We start from the raw sequence: 19,471 nt of genomic DNA on the forward strand, positions 1-19,471 counted from the left end.
AGTTTTAGTGTGATGATCTAGAGTATCAATAATCAACATTTTCTGTTTGAGATATCTAGATGCCTAAAGTAAAGAGACCCAATGGGACAGCCCACTCGCCTGAGCCATTCATAATAAAGGTCAGAGATTCTTAGAGCTGGAAGGGAACCTAGAGATCTTTGAACCAGACACCTTTCTTTGCCCACCGCGGAGGCCCATGAGTAAAGGGACTTGCCCACGGATCTGGCTGCCCTGGGATGGTGCTCAGATGCCTCCGCTCCAGGAAGCACTTGTATCCTGTTCAGATATGCCCTGCTTGTATCAGTGTTTTAAGTCTGTGACTAGCACACTATACTAGATAGTTCTGTTATGACAAACATGGACCATCTCCACACTGTCTTTATTTAATTGCTCTCTGAATAAATGCATTCAATCCTTTTGTGATCATTATTTTCTCAGTGTCAACCTGCGTCTGCTGCTGATTGGTTCAAGGATATGCGAACTTGCAAGATGTTAAGTGCACAGTCTCTGAATAAATGGTTGGTCATTTGTAGTAAGATAGCTGAAAATGTGACCGAGAACTTTCTGACCTGCTTGAGAAGAGTTGGAAGTTCCATGGGATTTAATGTGGACTACCCCAAAATGTAAGAATATACTGAAAATCATCCTAGCCTTTTTCATATATTAATTTGGTTTGGTTAGAAGATAGGAAATAATGGCTGATGTAGCTATAAAAGCTTCTTTATCTCTGTAAATATTCCTAATGTGCCAAGAAAATAGTTACAAGTAGATTTTGTAATGATTAAATTTTCATTCAGTTAAAATGTTGTTGGTCTTTGTAAAACCTTTTTCACAGTTTTTTAAGCAGTAGTCTCATTACTTCAAAATCTTTTCAGTACTAGTTGGGGTATAAACCCTTGGTAAATCCATCTATTGTAGTCCTAACTTCTTTTCCTTAGTTCTTTTCTATCAGTTATTTATGAAACTTAACAAAAAGCAGGATATTAAAAAAATAAAAGGTGCATTTCCTGACTTATTTGATAAATTTTATGCTTTGAAATTTAATGTAAAAATAGATCTGAAATAAGCTTTTCTGATTCTGTTACTTAGCATAAGATTAGTCATTTAGGTAGTTTTTTGATAAAACCAAGGTCATTTATTTAGTCTTTGCATATATTTATTGAACATCTACTATATGCTAGATACTATGCCAGTTGCTGGGGATGAGAAAGATAAATACATTGCTTCCAGTTCAGTAAGGGATCCGTACATATATCACACAATCACACTGAAAACTGGATATTGTTTTGCTTTAGAAAAGTCATAAAGTTAGTCATGCCTCATTTTATTGAGCTTCATATGCTTGGTAAGAGCAATAAATACTTCTTTTTCTTTGTTATAGTGGAGGTGCAAATATCCTAATTGGCAGGGTGGGAAGTTATTCTTTAAACAAATGGTTACTAATTAACTACATTGGCAGTGCAAGCATTGTTGAAAACCATAGATATTCGCAAAGTCTCATTTTACACTGTAGTTTAGAATTCTCCTCTTATCAAATCTTAACAAATCGCCTGGTTTGAGTTACACCTGCTCTAATTTCTCTTAACCCATGAGCTAACAAAGCAGGAAAAGATTAATAAAAGAAGCCACAGTCAGCAGACCCTGGGCTGGCGTAACAGGCTCTTTCTTACACGAATTCCACAAACAAGCCCATGCCCACGTTCTGTTCTTGGCGTGTTTTATTTGAAAGCCCATATTTCATTCCATCCTTTTTCTTTCCCATGATGTATCTATTTATCTGTTAGATTTATATGCATAGTTTCTCCCATCTGAAACATTTGCCTGATGAGTTTAGAAGGAATGGACAGTAAGATGGCGGTTGAATCTGTGTGCAAGCGATTGAACTGGAAAAGTCAGAAGCATTTAGTTGTTTAACAGACCTGCAGGCCATTCGTGAAGCTCGGTTAAAATCAGCAAGCAGGAGACAGTGGTCCTGCCACCTGCTGGGCAAGTTTTAAAAGGCCACAGGGCATTGGGACAATAGAATCATATACAGGTATGAGAGACTGATTCTACATAAAGAAACTAGATCTGGAAATTCCTCTGTGTGGGAATTATTTCTGTAGCCTCTGGCCCCTAACATAGTGTAAGCACAGAACAGATAACTGATAAGTACTTCCTGACTGATTGATTGATTAAGGCTAAATATTCCAGGCTCCAAACAAGCTACCACTAAGGAAAAAAAATCTTTTAGTCTGAATCATGCAGATTAGCTGAATGTCTAGGTCTCATTAACCTGATGATTTTTGAAACATTTATTTTTAAGTTCCCCTGGAGATTCAGTGTTGGGGAAATCTTAATCCCAGTTTAACTAGAACCCTGTTTCAGACACTTGATATTGAGACTTGTGATTTCAAAACTTCACTTTCACCCCCGTTTTGAACAACAGAATTATTAATTGTAGGGATTCCATGCAATTGAGAAAATGTCATTTTTCACCAAACTATTTTTTAAGCTCATAAAAATGATTGTTAAATGTTTCTTGTGTATCTTGTAGTGGGAGAAACAATTTTAGGCTTCAAAGGTTTTCACTTTTTTCTAATGATTTTTTCTCAAATTCCTAGTCTATTATAAAAATCCATTTGTATTATTTTAATTCTTGATGATATGTGTTACTAAGAAGGGAATTATATATCTTCAAAATTAATCTTTTTATGTAGCATAAAAGTACAGGAAAATCCAGCTGCGTTCCTTAGTGCTATACAGAAACATATCGATCCTGATGTTCAGTTGGTAAGTATAGGATAATCTTTGTGTTTCATGTATAATTTTTATTTTTTCTTGAAAAAGAAAAAATTGAAAGAAGGAATTGGAACATATTCTCCCATGATATGTTTGCAAATCGCTGTGCATTTCCCCAAGCACTGAAGTATTAATCTTAGGATTTTAATCGATATTTTATCTCCCTTTCAGATTTCTAATATTAATTTTTTTTTAATTTTATTTATTTATTTATTTTTTCCCCCAAAGCCCCAGTAGATAGTTGTATGTCATAGCTGCACATCCTTCTAGTTGCTGTATGTGGGACGCGGCCTCAGCATGGCCAGAGAAGTGGTAGCGCCGGTGCACGCCCGGGATCCGAACCCCGGGCCGCCAGCAGCGGAGCGCACGCACTTAACCGCTAAGCCACAGGGCCGGCCCCTAATATTAATTTTTAAATGCTTGTTGTTAGCTCTATATCAGCTTCTTGGATGCCTGTATATTTCCAACTTGTTGGGGGTCATCTTTTACTTAAGATTTGAGATAAATTGATTCCCACCTTACCCCATAAATGTTGGGGTACCCCATGTTCTCCCCAGTGTTTCAGGGGATTCTTGGAGAGTTTAGGTTTTTCCATGTCGCCAATGGCCCCATGTTCCTGCTTCCTCTGAATTCTTGCCGTCCTCTGTGTGTCTCATCTTTCACCAGTGCCCTTTCCTCCTGCATTGCATCACCCTGTGGGACATCCGCGATTGTGGTTTCCCAAAGTGTCTTCTGTGTGTGTGTGTGTGTGTGTGTGTGTGTGTGGTGTGTAGCTGACGTTGCAGTGGGTTTGGAACCAAGGCATGATTACATCACATCCCAACATTCCAGACAAGTTAAAATTGACTACCCTGTTCTTAAAAGCTCCCCACCATTCCTAATTTTTGCAAGTGTTTACTCTTCTCCCAGGCCTCACCTCCCACTGTATTGCAGTGCTTTCCTGCCCCATCTCCTCATCTCCCCTCCCTAGCTCACTCATCCCACCTCCCAACATTCCTATTCAACCCCCCTGCAAAGCAGTTTAGCTCTTTGTTTAGCTCAGACACAAAACATGGTCCATAAGGATGTTACATAGTAAACAAAAAGAATTCTTACCCGAGAGCGTTTATTTTTTACCTAAAAAAAAATCAAACTTACAGAAAGTTTGCAAGAATAGTACAAAGAACTCCCATATACTCTCAACCCAGATTCCCCAATTGTTAATATTTTATATTTGCTTTATCATTCCCTCCCTCCCTCAGCATTGGAATCAGATATTTCTCCAATGAGCCTTGATTCCTTTTAGTAGAGAATAGTATTTAGAAACCTAGATCTGGGCACTGAGTGTGCTTATTTGATACTAGGGTATCACTGCCCCTAGATTTTCTCAATGGGCAAAGGTGGGAAATATGTACATGTATCTATGTATCTATCTATCATACACATACACGCACACTTCCATCTATTTTATTACTATATGTATCAATGTATATAGAAAACATGTTCAAACATACCTCCAGTTCCCATCCAACACTGTGGAAAGTGTTCCCCCTTTTCTTATTTGTTCCTGCTTTCTCTGATAGTGAGGAACAGGGCTCCTCTTATTCTCCACATGTTTGCTTACTTCTCCATCCCTTGGTGTGTAACCAATCTCACTTGGCTCCGCCTTCTTTTGCCCTGGTCCCTATTGGGCTGCTCCCTTGTTCTGCCACCTACCTCGCTTGGCCCCAAACTCATAGGATGGAAGGAAAGAAGTCCCCTAAGAGAATTTTGCTGACAACTTGAAAATATTTTCTCCTGCTTTATATAATTATGTGTAAAAAATTTTAGCCCTTGACATTATGGTTTTAAACACTTGTACAGGTAAAAAAATAAATCACTTTATTTTCTTCTGCTAATCATGACAGTGCCTATCTCTTCTATAATTTGCAAGTTTTTGAAGGTACGGAATAAAATATGGGAAGAAGATGGAGGTAGGCCAGGAGAAGTCCTTCTGTGAGGGAAACACCTGATAAGAAGTAGGGCCAGTGACAGAAATGGATGGAAATAAAAAACCAGGGAGCTGAAGCTTCTTTCTCCTTATTTTCCTTCCCCCCATATCCCTACTCTCAAGTCCCAGTAAACAAAACATTTGCTGCTGTTCGTTTCTTTTATTTTGGTTGTCTAGTACCTAATGGGAAAAAGACCACAGTTTAAGCCAATTCTTACTTGTGGGTGAAGCTGGGTGAGTGGGCAGTGGGGATGAGCGCTGGAGAGCGACAGGAAAAGAAGGAGAGGGAGCTGGAGAAAGCGAGGCTAGAAGGGAATTTGAGGAGACTCACAGAATCAAATCAGCAGAGAAAGGAGAAGGAAGGAAAAGCCAAGGGAGATGGGTAGGTTTGGAGTGGGGCTTTGGGGAGTGGATGGCTGATGAGACGGCATTTCAAATGGCATTGATTAATTGTCAGTGGTTTAAAGGCCATTTAAGAGAACTATAGGCGTGTTAATATTTGCTCCTTGGGAATTGAATGGCAAGAGATGTTGCAGAATCCATGTATTCCATTTTTTTTTAAAAGCTACTTCTAAGTGTAAGTAAATTGATTTTCTTTTCTGCTCTTTTTTTGTGCTTTTAGGTAATGTGTATTCTGCCTTCTTATCAGAAGAGCTATTATGATTCCATTAAAAAATATTTGAGCTCAGATTGCCCAGTCGCAAGCCAGTGTGTGCTTGCCCGGACCTTGAATAAACAGGGCATGCTGATGAGTGTCACCGCTAAGATTGCCATGCAGATGACCTGTAAACTCGGAGGCGAGCTGTGGGCTGTCGAGATCCCTGTGAGGAATCTGTCTCTCTTTTCCTTTTAGTGATCAATCAATATATTAATTAATTTTAAAATTAAATCGAAGTAGGAGAGATTTTCCCATGACACCAGAAGTATTTGCTCTGTTTGTTTGGTGAGCCTCTGCTCTGGGTTCCGGGATTACACAAGCCACCGTGAAGATACCCAGGAGAAGGTGAGGCGTGGCCCCTGTTCTCAAGGAGCTGCGGTTAAGCTGATAACAGACTGTTTCATGAAAGAGAATCTAGGTTGGCATGGACTTGGAGGGACTTAATTTGGAGCCTTCCAGCTGCTATTGAAAATCTGTGTTCCGTGGCCTCTACATTCACCTGCTTCAGCAGGTGCTAACTCTCAGAGTAGCCTTGCACCTTGGATGGGGCCTCCCCAGAGCTTGGGGAACTGGCAGAGCCTTTGATCTGAACCTCCAAACTGTTGGGGGAACTGAGTACACCCTCTTCTCTTTCCTGAACTATGGCCACTGTGAGATGAAGTGAGGGGATGAGAAATGAGGGAATGTTGGCCATTCCCTGACATTTCCATCACCAGAATGTGCACAGTTACCCCCAGCTGCCCCTTCCTGGAGGAGCATAGCCAAGTGAGGATTCCTTAGCCATCTGAAGAATGGGAAGGGAATTCCTCTTCAGATTCCTTCAGCCCAGAGGTAAGGGTTAAATGGACTACTTTCCCAGAATTTCTTGAGCCACTGCTGGCCCTTGCCCGCCCACACAAAGGATGATGGCTATTTTGGACTACAGTGAGTCTCTTAAGCAAAGTGTGTACAGTGTTCTTCCTTCCACCTCAAGTCTCTTTGGTTTCTGGTTTAATAATCTGCCTCACCTGGTCCTTGATCTCCCCAGCACGTAACTTAGCTTAAATAATTTAATAACTGGAGACCATTTTTTAAAAACCTTATATTAAATCATTGTTTGGGGAAATGATACCTCATCCCATTATATCGTGAAAAATTTAATTTTACAGTTAAAGTCCCTGATGGTGGTCGGCATTGATGTCTGTAAGGACGCATTCAACAAGGGAATGACAGTGGTTGGATTTGTGGCCAGTATGAACCCCAGAATCACCAGGTACTTTAAAAATTACCCTAACATATTCTTTAATTATTATTTGTGGTTTAACTAAAGACCATACGGCAAGAAATAGCTTATAATCTTCACTCATTTAAAATATGAACACTTATGGTCATAATTATACTTATAAAAATGTGATTGGTAATATTGGAGTAATATGTAGCTTCATTAAGAACTATTTTTATGCATACTTTGGGACAAGCTATTGCTTGTATGCCAGTCATATTCCCAAAATGATGGACACGTGGAAATTTTTGTGCATTTATTTTCTGAACATCTGCACTGTATTGGGCACTAGGAACTTGACCTGCATTAGGTCAAGCAGTCAAGCTTTGGAATCAGATTGCCTAGAGTTGTATCCTGATCTGCCACTTACTTACTCTGTGTCTGAGGTCTGGTTACTTAACCTTGCCTCATTGTAGTCATCTGTAAAATGGGAATGACAATGATGCCTATTTCATAGGGCATCTATAGGAATTATGTAAGATAAAGTGCTTAGAACATCACCACCCATAGTAAGTGCTCAATACCCGCTTGTTATTGTCATTGTTATTGTTATTACTTGCAGATATTTGATGTGGTGGTTGTTCACACAGCTATGAAAAACATAAGCAGGATTAGGGATAACGCATTAAACATCGACTTATAGTACTTATTAAATTGTAGTTCTTAGAATTGTTTCAATATTTGTAACTAAACAATGTGTTTTGAGGCTATAGGAGCTGGTTGCAACATGTTTTCTTCCTAGATTTAAGTATTTGATTTACTCCATTAAATTTGTGGTCAGGTATATATTTGTGATTGGGGGAAATAGGAAAAGTAGCAGCATGCCGCCGACTTCATTCCAGGGTGTGTGAGATCCTTGTTATGTGTGTCACTTCGTTAATCAAGCAGATAAAGGACTTCCAGCTTATTAGCAGCACTCCTAATTGTGTCATTACTGTTGCATATATTTAGAGAACTGTAATAATGTTGACACATACTTAACATCAAGTCATGATCTTCATTTTCCAAATGCTTTTATTTAATTAATGACTTTAGCCAGAGAACTTGCTTCTGAAATCTAAGTAAATTAATCATGCTAAGATTTCAAGTCCAAAAGGCTCACCTATAGAAGTGGAAGTTTATGCTTGAGAAATCTTTGGATATTTTGAAGTAGATCTGCTAAACTAATCAATTCCTTTATAGTAATAACATAGTGGCCTCTATTTATTCTTGCTTATTATGTGCCAAATATGGGGCTAAGTACTTTGTATATATTGTCTAATTTAATTTTTACCACAACCCTATGAGGTGGTAACCACCTTACCAACTTGTATATTTCCTTGGTGCAGATGAGGAAATGGAGGCTTCGGTTCACATAGCAAAGTCACAGAGCTGGTGTGTATGGCAGCCAGGATTTGAACCCAGATAATATGTCTGAGGCCAGCATTATGCTTTAGCTTCTCTTATCAATAAATTTCATTTGGGGAAGGGAGATTTTTAATATAATTGTGATCATATAGCATATACAAAATTATGAGCATTGATTTTTACTCATAGTGTCAATTTATTTTTTTAAATTGAGGTATAATTAACATATAACACTATATTAGTTTCAAATGTACAATGTAGTGATTCGATGTTTGTATATATTGTGAAATGATCCCCACAGTAAGTCTAGTTAACATCTGTCACCATACATAATTACAAAAAACCTTTTTTTTGTAATGAGAACTTTTAAGAACTATTCTCTTAGCAACCTTAAAATATGCAACACAGTATTATTAACTATAGTCACCATTTATTTTATAACAGAAAGTTTGTACCTTTTGGCCCCCTTCACCAATTTCACCCACCCTCCAACCCCCACCTTTGGCAACCACCAATCTGTTCTCTGTATCTCTGAGCATTTTTTTTAATTCCACATATTAGTGAGATCATTGGTATTTGTATTTCTCTGTCTGACTAATTTCACTTAGCATAATGCCCTCAAGGTCCATCTGTGTTTTTGCAAATAGCAAGATTTCAGTCTTTTTTATGGCTGAATAATACTCCATAGTGTATATATACCACATCTTCTTTATCCATGCATCCATTGATGGACACAGGTTGTTTTCTACTAGTTTAATACTAATGCATGTTTATAGTAGAAATTTTGAAGTTGAACTTTACTTTTCCTCTTTTCTTGCTTTAGGTGGTTTTCCCGCTGTATCCTTCAGAGAACAACAACTGATGTTGCAGATTGCTTAAAAGTTTTCATGACCGGTACTAAAAATATAGCAATGGGGGTGGGCTTCAAGGACTGTTCCTTCAGACCCAAAGTCCACATGCCTATAGCAGACCAGATGGGTGGAAGCAGACCCCTCAAGCCTGCCTGGGTCCACTGTCACCCAGTTGGAGATCCCCAAGGCTGTGCTCTGACTCAGGCTAACAGTCAGATTCTGTAGGATTTACATTTGTCATCTGTGTGTGATAAACAGAAAGCCAAGAGGAAGGAGCGTTTGTAGTGGCTGGTGGCTCTGGCAAGCAGCTTGAAGGCCAAAAGAAACCCACTCTGGAGGAACAAGGATTGTGACAGAGCAGTGTTAGGTCTAGAAATAGGAGTGAAGCCTTTGGGATTGGGATAGGGATGCTGGCAGATCAAGTGTGGCATAACAGGAGAAGACGGGAAAGACAGCAGGTGAGGAAGGGTGCCCTCTTCACAGCAGGATGCAGTGGAAAGAGGTGTCTGGGGTTCCCGCCTCCTCACCAGCCCTGGCCCAAATCTGGCTTTGCCACTCTTTAGCAGTGCAAATTGTGCAACTCACTCCCTCTCCTCATCTGCGTTTTCCCATCTATAAACTTTGGGGGGTTGTAAATATTTTTTTCTAAAAAAGTGAATTTGGTGATATGTGTTGGTAATGGACTTAGATATATGATCATCTTCTGTTGAACTAAAATAAATTTCCTGGACAACAAACTCTTCTAAAACAATTGTGCAATATACACATGAAAAAAATTATTATATCAAATTACTTTCCCCTCACTTCAAAACCTAGTCATTTTTTCTTAGTGGTTATGAAATTGTCTCTTGGGTAGGAGTTACTGTCTAGGCTCTGCTCTTTCGGCAGTTTCTAGTTAGAGTGGGTAGAAATGCTTTCAGAGTTCATATTATCAGTGCGAGTTGGAGTCTAATTGAGTGTCCATGTGAAGAGATGCTTTCAGAGGAACAGCCAGATTCTTTCCTTATGTTTTCATATTTATGCTCATTAGAGAAGAAAATGACATAAAATTATCTAGTCTATATTGAGAGGATTTAAAGACTCGAAGAAACTAAATTAGTGTTACTTTGGTTTTGGGAATTTGTCTATTGCATGACTTAAATTTTAATTTATTGCTTAAATATTAAAATTTTACTAAAAAGATATGCTGAGTTTAAGAATATATTATGCCATAGAAACCGTAATGATTCCTCAAATAGCAGCGATGCAGGAATGTTCCCTAAAGTCATCCATTTTTGTATTATTGCAAATACAACCCAAATTAGGTATTACCCTATTTTACAGTGGTTTGAAATAGCAAACTTATTTAAACATTGAAATATATGGGAATTTTATTCTTTGTTGGCGTTGGACAAGTCATTTTCTTCTTACTAACACCAAATTCTGCAGGAGCACTCAACAGATGGTACAAACACAACCATGGTTTGCCAGCACGGATAATTGTGTACCGTGATGGTGTAGGGGATGGTCAGCTAAAAACACTTATTGAGTATGAAGTTCCACAGCTGCTGAGCAGCGTGACAGAAGCATGTTCAAATACCAGGTATGAAACTATTGTTATTTCCCCACGCTCCCAATTACGTAGAGCACATTCATCATAACTATTAAAATTACTATGTGCCAGCAAATCTTTTTTTTCATGCAGTTAAGTTTCACTCCGTTTCTGCGTCATGCGGCTATAGCTGGATGGATGGTTTCCCCTAGATTGGAGGGTAGTTGGGTGGTAGCCTGGGTGGTGTGAGCTTTGGGGGCCCTGGGTGGGGCATCTGGAGGAAGGCAGGTACCTCCTGAGCAGCTGACACTGAGATTCAGCAGGAAGCCTGCAGGGCTGCTGGCAGGTGAGGACGCTTCATGCATATTAACATGCCAGGGCAAGAAACAAGCTGTGGTTTCACATTGAAGGGCTGAAGTGACACACAGGGCTGAAGCCTCTGAAGAGCAGGCACTGCTGGGCAACGAAGGTCTGCGGCAGGTGCGGAAAGGAGCGAGTGCTGTCAGAGCTGAGCTGCGTGTGGAGCTCAGACCATCTTAAACACCAGGCATCTTGCTCCATTGTCGCATTTCTCAGTTCAACGTTTCAGTACGACATTTTCCTCAGTGATTATGTCAAGTGGCAAGTGCAAGAAAAATATTATAACTGGAAAATGGGGGAGGATGATCATCTCAAATTGGCATCTTAAAATATTCGGAAAGCATCTTATTCCAAGCTGCACAGCGCTTGGTCTATAGGGTTACACCCTCATCTCCACCGGCAACAGAAGTGTTGCAGCCGCGAGCCCAGCCGCAAAGGAGCAGAGTCTTACCTCATCAGTGACTGTTAGAGAAGGCGGAGAGCAGAATAGCTCGGGGGCAGTATCACCTTCAGCTGCTCCAAACTGTCAGCCAAAATAGCTCCCTCCGCCACTGACGGCAGGTGACTGTGTCTATTCAGAATCACAAGTCTGCAATTTAGGGATAGAGGGAGTAAATTTAGCAGCTGACAGTGCTAAGGAGTTAGTTTTCTTGCACTATAATATCAACTTTTAAAAGTTTCAGAATTAAAAACATCCACATATTTTTTAAATAATTAAAATGCTTAAAATAAATAAAATACAGTGACCCTTGCATCCCAGAAGCTCCTTCCATGATGGCCAATATTTGGATTTGGCCTTGGCCTGACTGATTACTGACTTTATCATCTGGTTCTTCGGCATTTGGCCCAAATGTCTATTTGGTCTATCCGTCCATCCTCCCAGGTGTGGGTTTTGCAGGATTCAGGAGTGATGATTTGAGGAGTAAAGGAACTTGTGGTTCTCCTTTGCTTTTCAGAAATTGAGAGGAGGAGTGAAGGTGAAAATGGGGGACTATTGTTAATGGGAAAAATAATCTTGTCTCCATGGATAATTCGGCAAGTGCTAATTGAAGTTCATTGCCCTATTAAACATTTCTCCCCGTCTGCTTTAAATGATGTAAACTAGCCAAAAGACTGGACACACTGCACTTTTGCAACAAATGAGGACAAACCCTAATTTAAAAAATTGTGTCTCTGGGGAAGGAGAGGTTGGGGGTAATTTTTGTTTTCTTTGCTTTTGTAATGTTTTTCTAATGAGTGAATTTATTTATTTATTCCATTTAAAAATTACCTAAAAAGATAAATGGAAAGCTGCATGGCTTGGTTTTACTCCTCTCCATCTTATTTTTTGCCTTTCTGGTTCCTAGCTCCAAACTATCAGTGGTCGTGGTCAGGAAGAAGTGCATGCTGCGATTCTTTATGGAAATGAACCAGACCTTACAGAACCCACCACTTGGCACCGTGGTGGATTCAGAAGCAACTCGTTCTGAATGGCAAGTGCTCTTAGAAAATAAATTTTTAGCAAAGCATTCACTGTGTGTTGTTCAGGTTTGGCCTTATGTTTGCCTTCTTTTCCACGTTCATTCTGTTTTTTCCCTCAGGTATGACTTTTACTTGATCAGCCAGGTGGCGTGTCAGGGAACTGTTAATCCCACCTACTATAATGTCATCTACGATGACAACAGCTTGAAGCCTGACCACATGCAGAGACTTACATTCAAACTGTGCCACCTGTACTATAACTGGCCGGTGAGTGACAGCTGTTTACTTATGTGAGTCCTAATACTCAAAGTTCCTACCCAGGAATTGTCACACAGTTTTCCTTCATATCTCTACTCCTACCACAATGCCTGACTTTTGACAAGGGAGGAATGGATGAATGAATGAATGACTCCTTGAGTCCACAGTGGGAGAAACTCTGTCTGTCATAGAAACGAAATAAACTATTGTAACAAATTAGTATTCATAATTTCCAAAGCACTTTATTATATACATTATCGTATGCAAGCCTAAGAGGAAATCAGGGTATTGTTGTTTCCATGTTACAGATGAGGAAGTCAAAGCCAACTCAGATTTATGTCTGGTGGGAAAGGAACAGGCATGGCTCTGTTCTGTTTTCCTATACATGAGGCTAAGAGCTGCTCTCAAAGTCTCAGGCCAAGATTTGCTCTGAGCCCCTCGGAACAGCAAGTCGTAGGAAACTTAGGTTAGCCCTGAGTATGATGGCTCCCAGCTCCCAGCACCAAGAAGCCAGACTGCCCCTCCACCGCATCTTGCCCAGTGAGTGTAAGTTCCCAGTGAGCAAGGTTGCTCTTTGTTGGTTGAGTGTATCATTTACTCACAAACACATTCTATTGTCTGTGTAACTAATAGATGAAAAAACTCGGGAAAGAAAAATCATTTTGAAGAACAAGTTGTCCTCTTAATTACTGTCAATCCTTCTCCCTCCTCAGGGCTTAATCAGTATCCCAGCGCCATGTCAGTATGCACATAAGCTGACCTTTCTGGTGGCCCAAAGCATTCATAAAGAACCAAGTTTGGAATTAGCCAATTCTCTCTTCTACCTGTGATGACGTGAACCATTGGCATCCCTACAGGAGGATTCCGAGGAGTAGTTGGTATACTTTGTACAAATCTGCCGTGAGCTCCCCGCTGTGACTGGGGAAAGGAGATCGAGCTTAGTTTTAACTTCTGGGGAAAAAAACCCCAAACAACTTAATCTGAAATGGTTCAAAAGAAATCTATGTTGTTTTATTTTAAAGAGTTATATGCTTGGAGTGAATTCACATTGTGGTATATGGAATTAACATGTACCATCACTTGTAAGTAATTCCACAAAGCTAAATATCCGCTAAGAAAATAAGTGTTTGCGTGATGTTTTGATGGTAGGTAAAGGGGGTCTAATTCCCACCCTAAATTTTATGGAAGTTTTCTTAAATAATGTTATAGAGCATTTTGTAGAGTGGTTTAAATAGTTGTTAGAAAATAAAATTCAGAGCATTGCATATGTGTTTATTGTTATTTGAATTTCCCTTGAAGTTACGTGTGAATCTCATTTAAGTGTTTTCAGCAGACTCAACCACCAGACCACGTCACCATCACTTTTTGAATTATATTTCTAAAACCGAATATATCACTTGCTATCTTGACGTTACTTTATTTCACTTAATAGCAACTACTCTCTTTGATGACCTTGCTTCCTACTGCACTGAGAAAACAGATTCCATCAGAAGAGCACTTGCACAGGCTCCCATTCCCTCTACCCACCTAAGGGCATCTGTGTGTATAGTCCCCCCTCCCTGGGGGAGCAGAATTTGCTACCCCAAAATATGTCTCTTTGGCTTGATTGTTTTTAAGAACAAAAGACTCAGGAAGAAACTTTGACCTTCCCCCAACTGCCTAAAAGAATTTAAGATAGAAGGCCTATTCCAGGAAGGAGCTAATACCACAGTTAACTATAGTATAACATGAACTAGGGTGGTAGGCAGGGAGGAACCTAGCAAAGCCCATTTGATCAGAGTCCTCTCCCTGTCTCTGTTGTCTTTGCAAGTAGTGGCAAACATTTATTTACCAAACATTTGCTTTTCTATCTCGATGTGAATTACCTTCCTCCTCTTTGAATTTCAAAACCACTACCCTCAACATCCTCCTTTGTCTTTAGCTGAAGATGGTATTTAAGGTGATAGTTTCAGCCATTTTGGTGAGTTACTCAGTTTTTCTGGGATTCTCTCATGTATACATCTTATTAAGTTTGTTTGATTTTCTCCTGTTATTCTGTCTCACATCAATTTAGTTCTTAGATCAGCCATAAGAACCTAGAAGAGTAGAGGAATATTTCTTCCTCCCCTATAGTGTCATAAATGAACCCTATCTGTACTCCTGTGGAAGGCTTTCCACCTGTGTACTAAATCCCATTCCCCCTGACCCATGAAGCATGCTGCTCTAGCAATTCTCCCCTCTCCCTTCTGCATCATCAGTTTTCCCTTCACGCTGAATCATTCCCATCAGCATTATAAATATGCTATTATTGCTCCCATCTTAAAAAAAAAAAAAACAATTTCCCCCTCCAGCTACCACCCCATTTCTTTGCTCCTCTTTACAGAAAAACTTCTCAAAAGAGTAGTCTGTGCTTGATATATGCAATTTCTTACTCCGTCAGAATTTCATCACAACCACTATGTCAAAATTGCTTTAGTCAAGGTCGCAATAACTTCCACTTTGCTGAATTTGTCAATTCTCGGTCTTCTTCTTACCTAGCGTATCACAGCGTTTGATCCACTTGATCATTTCCTCCATTGTGAGACACTCTGTGTGGCCTCTAGGATAACACACTCTCCTGGTCTCTCTCCTACTGCATTGATCACTCATCCTAGTTTCCTTTGCTGGTTTCCCCTCATCTCATCCTTTTCACGTGAGAGTGCCCCAAGAATGAGAATATGGCTACATGCAAAAAGTATTTTGATGAAGGAAAGATCTGAGTTCCAAATTCCTCTTGCAGAGGAAAGATTCTGTGGAAGGCTGTAGCGAAGGGGCTTGTGGAGAGCTGAAGGTTCACTCTGAGGGGTGAGGAGAAGCAGACGCCAATGCAGAGATCATATAAGATGCTGCTGAACACATTCTTTTCCTATTTGAGAGTTCTTTCCAGGCGTGTCAAAAATGCACCCAACATGGGTCCATTCTAGTAATAGTAATGAAAACCATTTGTGGGGCAAGAGGGTGGAGAGGGGTTAATACATTCCAGGCACAGTGCCAAGGACTTTGTGTACACATTTAATCTTCACAACAACTGTATGAATTAGGCACTATAATGACCATTTTACAGATGATAAAACTGAGGAGTAAAGATGCCATGTAGCTCACCAGTTTATAAAATTAATAAATTATGGAACTAGAATTTGTCCTTGGGTGTGTTTAACTCCAAAACCTGTGAGGTAAACCACAAGAATCTACTGCCTTAGTAAAAGGTACTATAAGATTTAAAAAATTTCTCCCTGAGTTCCCACATGAGGGAGTGCATTATAGGGTTTAGCGTTGGCACTGTATCGCAAGTCTTTGGAGTAAGGCACTGTGCCATTCCAGAGTGGTTGTGTTTTTGTGTTGGTGGTGGTGTTTTCTTCCTTCCAAGTACAAGGATGCTATAAAGCGCCAACACCTAACAGCCAGCCTGTATAAATCTCCATGCGGCATTTGGATTAGGCAATATACATAGATAGGTCTGTAGAGCTCCTTACCCTTTGACCTATTAAGTATGCCCAAGGTAATGGCTCCTTACCGTTTTAACCCACCAGGGGGCACAAAAGGACTTTTGTATGAGCAGAGCCCTTCTCCTTTGCCCTGTGGTGTGACAGATGGTGGAAGAATAGTCAGCCTCAAGTAAGCTCTCAGAGGGCACCATGGGATTAGGAAAATCATCTGAGCTCTGGTTCCAACATTTTTAGCTGTGGGATGCGATAACCTCCCCTCTCTGAGAATCACTTATCCAATCTGTAGTGTGAGAGGAGATTGGAGTAGACCAATGGTGCTAAACCTTGGAAACATTAGAACTACCCACACATAAAAGCTTTTTAAAAAAATACAGATGCCTGGGCCCACCTCCAGAAATAGTGATTTAATTGGTCTGAGATGAAGCCTGATTATCTGAATATTTTAAAAGTTCTCTGGGTGATTTGGATGGTTAGCCAAGGGTTGAGCACTACTGGTCTAGGGCAACACTGGTTTTGAATCTCAGAACCACCACTTACTAGCTATGTGACCTTGGGCAAGTTATTTAACCTCTCTGAGCCTCAGTGTATCCACCCGTAAAGACACCTAACAATGTCCACATTGTAGGGTGGTTGTAAGGATTTGAAATATCAAATCCCAAGTATCTGGCTTTAATAAAGAGTGCCATATTATTGCACCTCACAAGAGGAAAAGAATCAAATGATATAATTTAGTCAATAAATAGCCATGGATGTGTATAATGTGCCAGGGACTGTGGTGGGTTCTGAATTCTTCTACAATCCTGCTTAAGGGAAAGCTTTTTTTCTAGATATAAGCAGTCTACCACTTGGTGTTTTATGCAGAAGGTTTTTGGTTTTGCTTCTATTTTGGGGGTAGGAAGGAGACTCTCAAAGAAAGCATGCTTTAGATACATTTCTGTGGCAGCCGTGAGGCACACCAATCAGATCTCCCTTAGCTGGCTGACAGCCTCCAGATGCTGCACCTTCAGGATCCACCACAGTGTGGATGTTGAGACCACGCTCTCCGCAGGCTGCTCTTAGCCACTGACTGAGCACAGCAGAGGTACTAGATTTGAGACCTTTCTGCCCAAAGTGGAACTCCACTATTGGAAGTCTTTAATAGAGCACTCTGCTTTGACTTAACCAAGGCTTTTTCAGAATTGCCCGCTAGTCTAGAGCTGATCCTTCCTTTCTTCTCTCTCTCCTTTCATAGATGTCAGATTGGCATCTTGGTCTTGAAGCTCTCCCTGCTTACTCCTACTCCATCTCACCTTTATTCTTTACAGGCTTTTCCCCCAATAAATCTCTTGAATGTCCAATTCTGTCTTCATGTCTGCTTCTTGGGGGGCCTAAACTGACACAATTTCTTTAACCATCAAGTTACTTTTTAATCTTTAATAAAAATAAGCCAATTTTTAGTCTTAAGAATCTCCATCAACCACAACATGAAATTTAAAAGAAAACTATTTACCTTGAGGTGTCATACCTTTGAAATATTGGGCTTTCAGTTAGCAATTTTCCATGGTACAATTCACTCTTAAACCCTTCTAACACACTTTAAGATCTCAGACTTGAAATGGAAACTGCCTTTGAGAAGTATTGTCAAATGGCTGAGTTTTGTTGCTCAGATTAACTTGTACTTTTCACTTTCGATTTGAGCCAGTGCCCACCGGCCAAGAATAATCCAACAGCCCCTGCTAGAAAGATGAGGAAATGACTCATTTTGAAAGGAGAGAGGTGAGGATGACTGAAGAGTATATGACTGAGTCAAATTCCTTCCAACTTATTGGGAAAGTTTTTTTTAATCTGTGATTAATTTTAAAATTATAAAAATAATAGATGTACATTATGGAATATTTAGAAGGTACAAAAAAGTATAATGAGGTAGAAAAAATTACCAATACAGCTACTCCCTAGAAGGGTATTCTGTCAAAACTTTGATATGTACTTTCATATAGTTCTTCAGCTACACCATATGTATAGTTTTATATGCTTCATTTTTCACATTAGACATGGCATGAGTATTTTCCTATTTTATCTAAAAAATTTGGAGAGTGACATCAGCATCATGGTGAAGTGAGCTCTTCCCTTAGTCTACTCCACAAGATATAATGAAAAAGACATTCATAAACCAACAGAGGACATTCACACAACACAAGAGACGTTTGAGAGATCCACGCACCCATACGTCTGAAGGTGGGGGTGCTGGACCCCCCAGGAGGCATTGGAAGGAAGTAAGCGGATCTCGTTTCCCACCCCAGCAGCAGCAATCTAGGGTGTGGGACCTTGCGTGGCAACTAGTGCACAACTCTGAGAGGAGAAGGAGGAAAAGGCAGCCCTCCATGGAAATGTTTTTGCTCTTGGAGTTGCCTCCTAGACTGTGGGAATGCTCCACGTCAAGGAAGCTAAGCAACTGTGGGGTCGCCCTCACCAAGCCAAGCAGCCCAGGCGGGAAACCAGTGAGTGCAGAGCGGGAGCATGGGTGGGAAAAAAGGTGCCTCCTCCCCCCATCCTGCTTGGGACATCAGCTTGGCTGGTTGGCCAGGACAGGGGATCCCCGCCAGAGTGCCTGCGCCCATGTGTGTAAAGCAGCAGTGGCCAGATGCAGAGAGTGAAAGTGGCACAGCTTCCAACAGATGGGCACAACTGCTAGGGGTCATTGCAGGCTCAGAAAACACAGTTCCTGCCCCCACCCCCAGTGATGGCAGGTGGAATCCGTGATCAGATACTACCACTATGAGACAGCAAAAGTCCATCCCATCAAACAGCATGAAGAAGTATATTAACACTCTAGATCAGAAGGAAAATGACAGTACCAAGAAACCAATCCTGAAGTTATAGAAATTTACAATCTAAATGCAGAGAATTCAAAATAGTTATCATAAACTCAAAGAGCTACGAGAAAACTCAGAAAGACAGTTCAATGAACTCAGGAATAAAATTAATGAGCAGAAGGAATTCTTCACAAAAGAGATTGAAACTATTTTTTTAAAAAAAGCCAATCAGAAATGTTGGAGATGAAGAACACAATGAATGAGATTAAAAAAAAAAATCTGGAATCCTTAAAAAACAGAGCTGATATTATGGAGGACAGAGTTAGTAATTTAGAGGACAGAAATATAGAAATGCTTCAGGTGGAGGAGGAAAGAGAACTAAGACTACAAAGAAATGAAGAAATTCTCTGAGAGATGTCCAACTTAATTAGGAAATGCAACATAAGGACTATAGGTATTCCAGAGGGAGAAGGGAGGGAGAAAGGAGCAGAGAGCTTGTTCAAAGAAACAATAGCTGAGAACTTCCCATACCTGGAGAAAGAGCTAGAATTACATGTAAATGAAGCTAATAGAACTCATAATTACATCAGTGTAAAAAGACCTTCTCCAAAGTATATAGTAGTAAAACTGGCAAAAGTCAATGACAAAGAAAAAATATTAAGGGCAGCAAGGCAGAAGAAAATAACCTACAAAAGAACTCCTATCAGACTGTCAGCAGATTTCTCAGCAGAAACCTTA

General features: G+C 40.1%; 1 protein-coding gene across 3 annotated transcripts in view; it reads left to right on the forward strand.

The window, feature by feature from the left end:
* Nucleotides 1-13,630, forward strand: part of PIWIL4 (piwi like RNA-mediated gene silencing 4) — a 37,101-nt gene extending 23,471 nt beyond the window's left edge. For all 3 annotated transcript variants that reach the window (XM_087434031.1, XM_004427432.3, XM_087434030.1), the window contains 9 exons: nt 439-623; nt 2,700-2,772; nt 5,373-5,573; nt 6,557-6,660; nt 8,840-8,910; nt 10,296-10,449; nt 12,105-12,230; nt 12,339-12,486; nt 13,191-13,630. In XM_087434031.1, coding sequence (XP_087290157.1) covers nt 439-623; nt 2,700-2,772; nt 5,373-5,573; nt 6,557-6,660; nt 8,840-8,910; nt 10,296-10,449; nt 12,105-12,230; nt 12,339-12,486; nt 13,191-13,307 — 1,179 coding nt within the window. In that variant the 3' untranslated portion in view covers nt 13,308-13,630. The remainder of the gene's footprint in view (nt 1-438; nt 624-2,699; nt 2,773-5,372; nt 5,574-6,556; nt 6,661-8,839; nt 8,911-10,295; nt 10,450-12,104; nt 12,231-12,338; nt 12,487-13,190) is intronic.
* Nucleotides 13,631-19,471: the final 5,841 nt, after the last annotated feature.

This window comes from Ceratotherium simum, chromosome 7 (assembly GCF_057802395.1).
Source record: "Ceratotherium simum simum isolate JZ-2026a chromosome 7, ASM5780239v1, whole genome shotgun sequence".
NCBI lineage: Eukaryota > Metazoa > Chordata > Mammalia > Perissodactyla > Rhinocerotidae > Ceratotherium > Ceratotherium simum.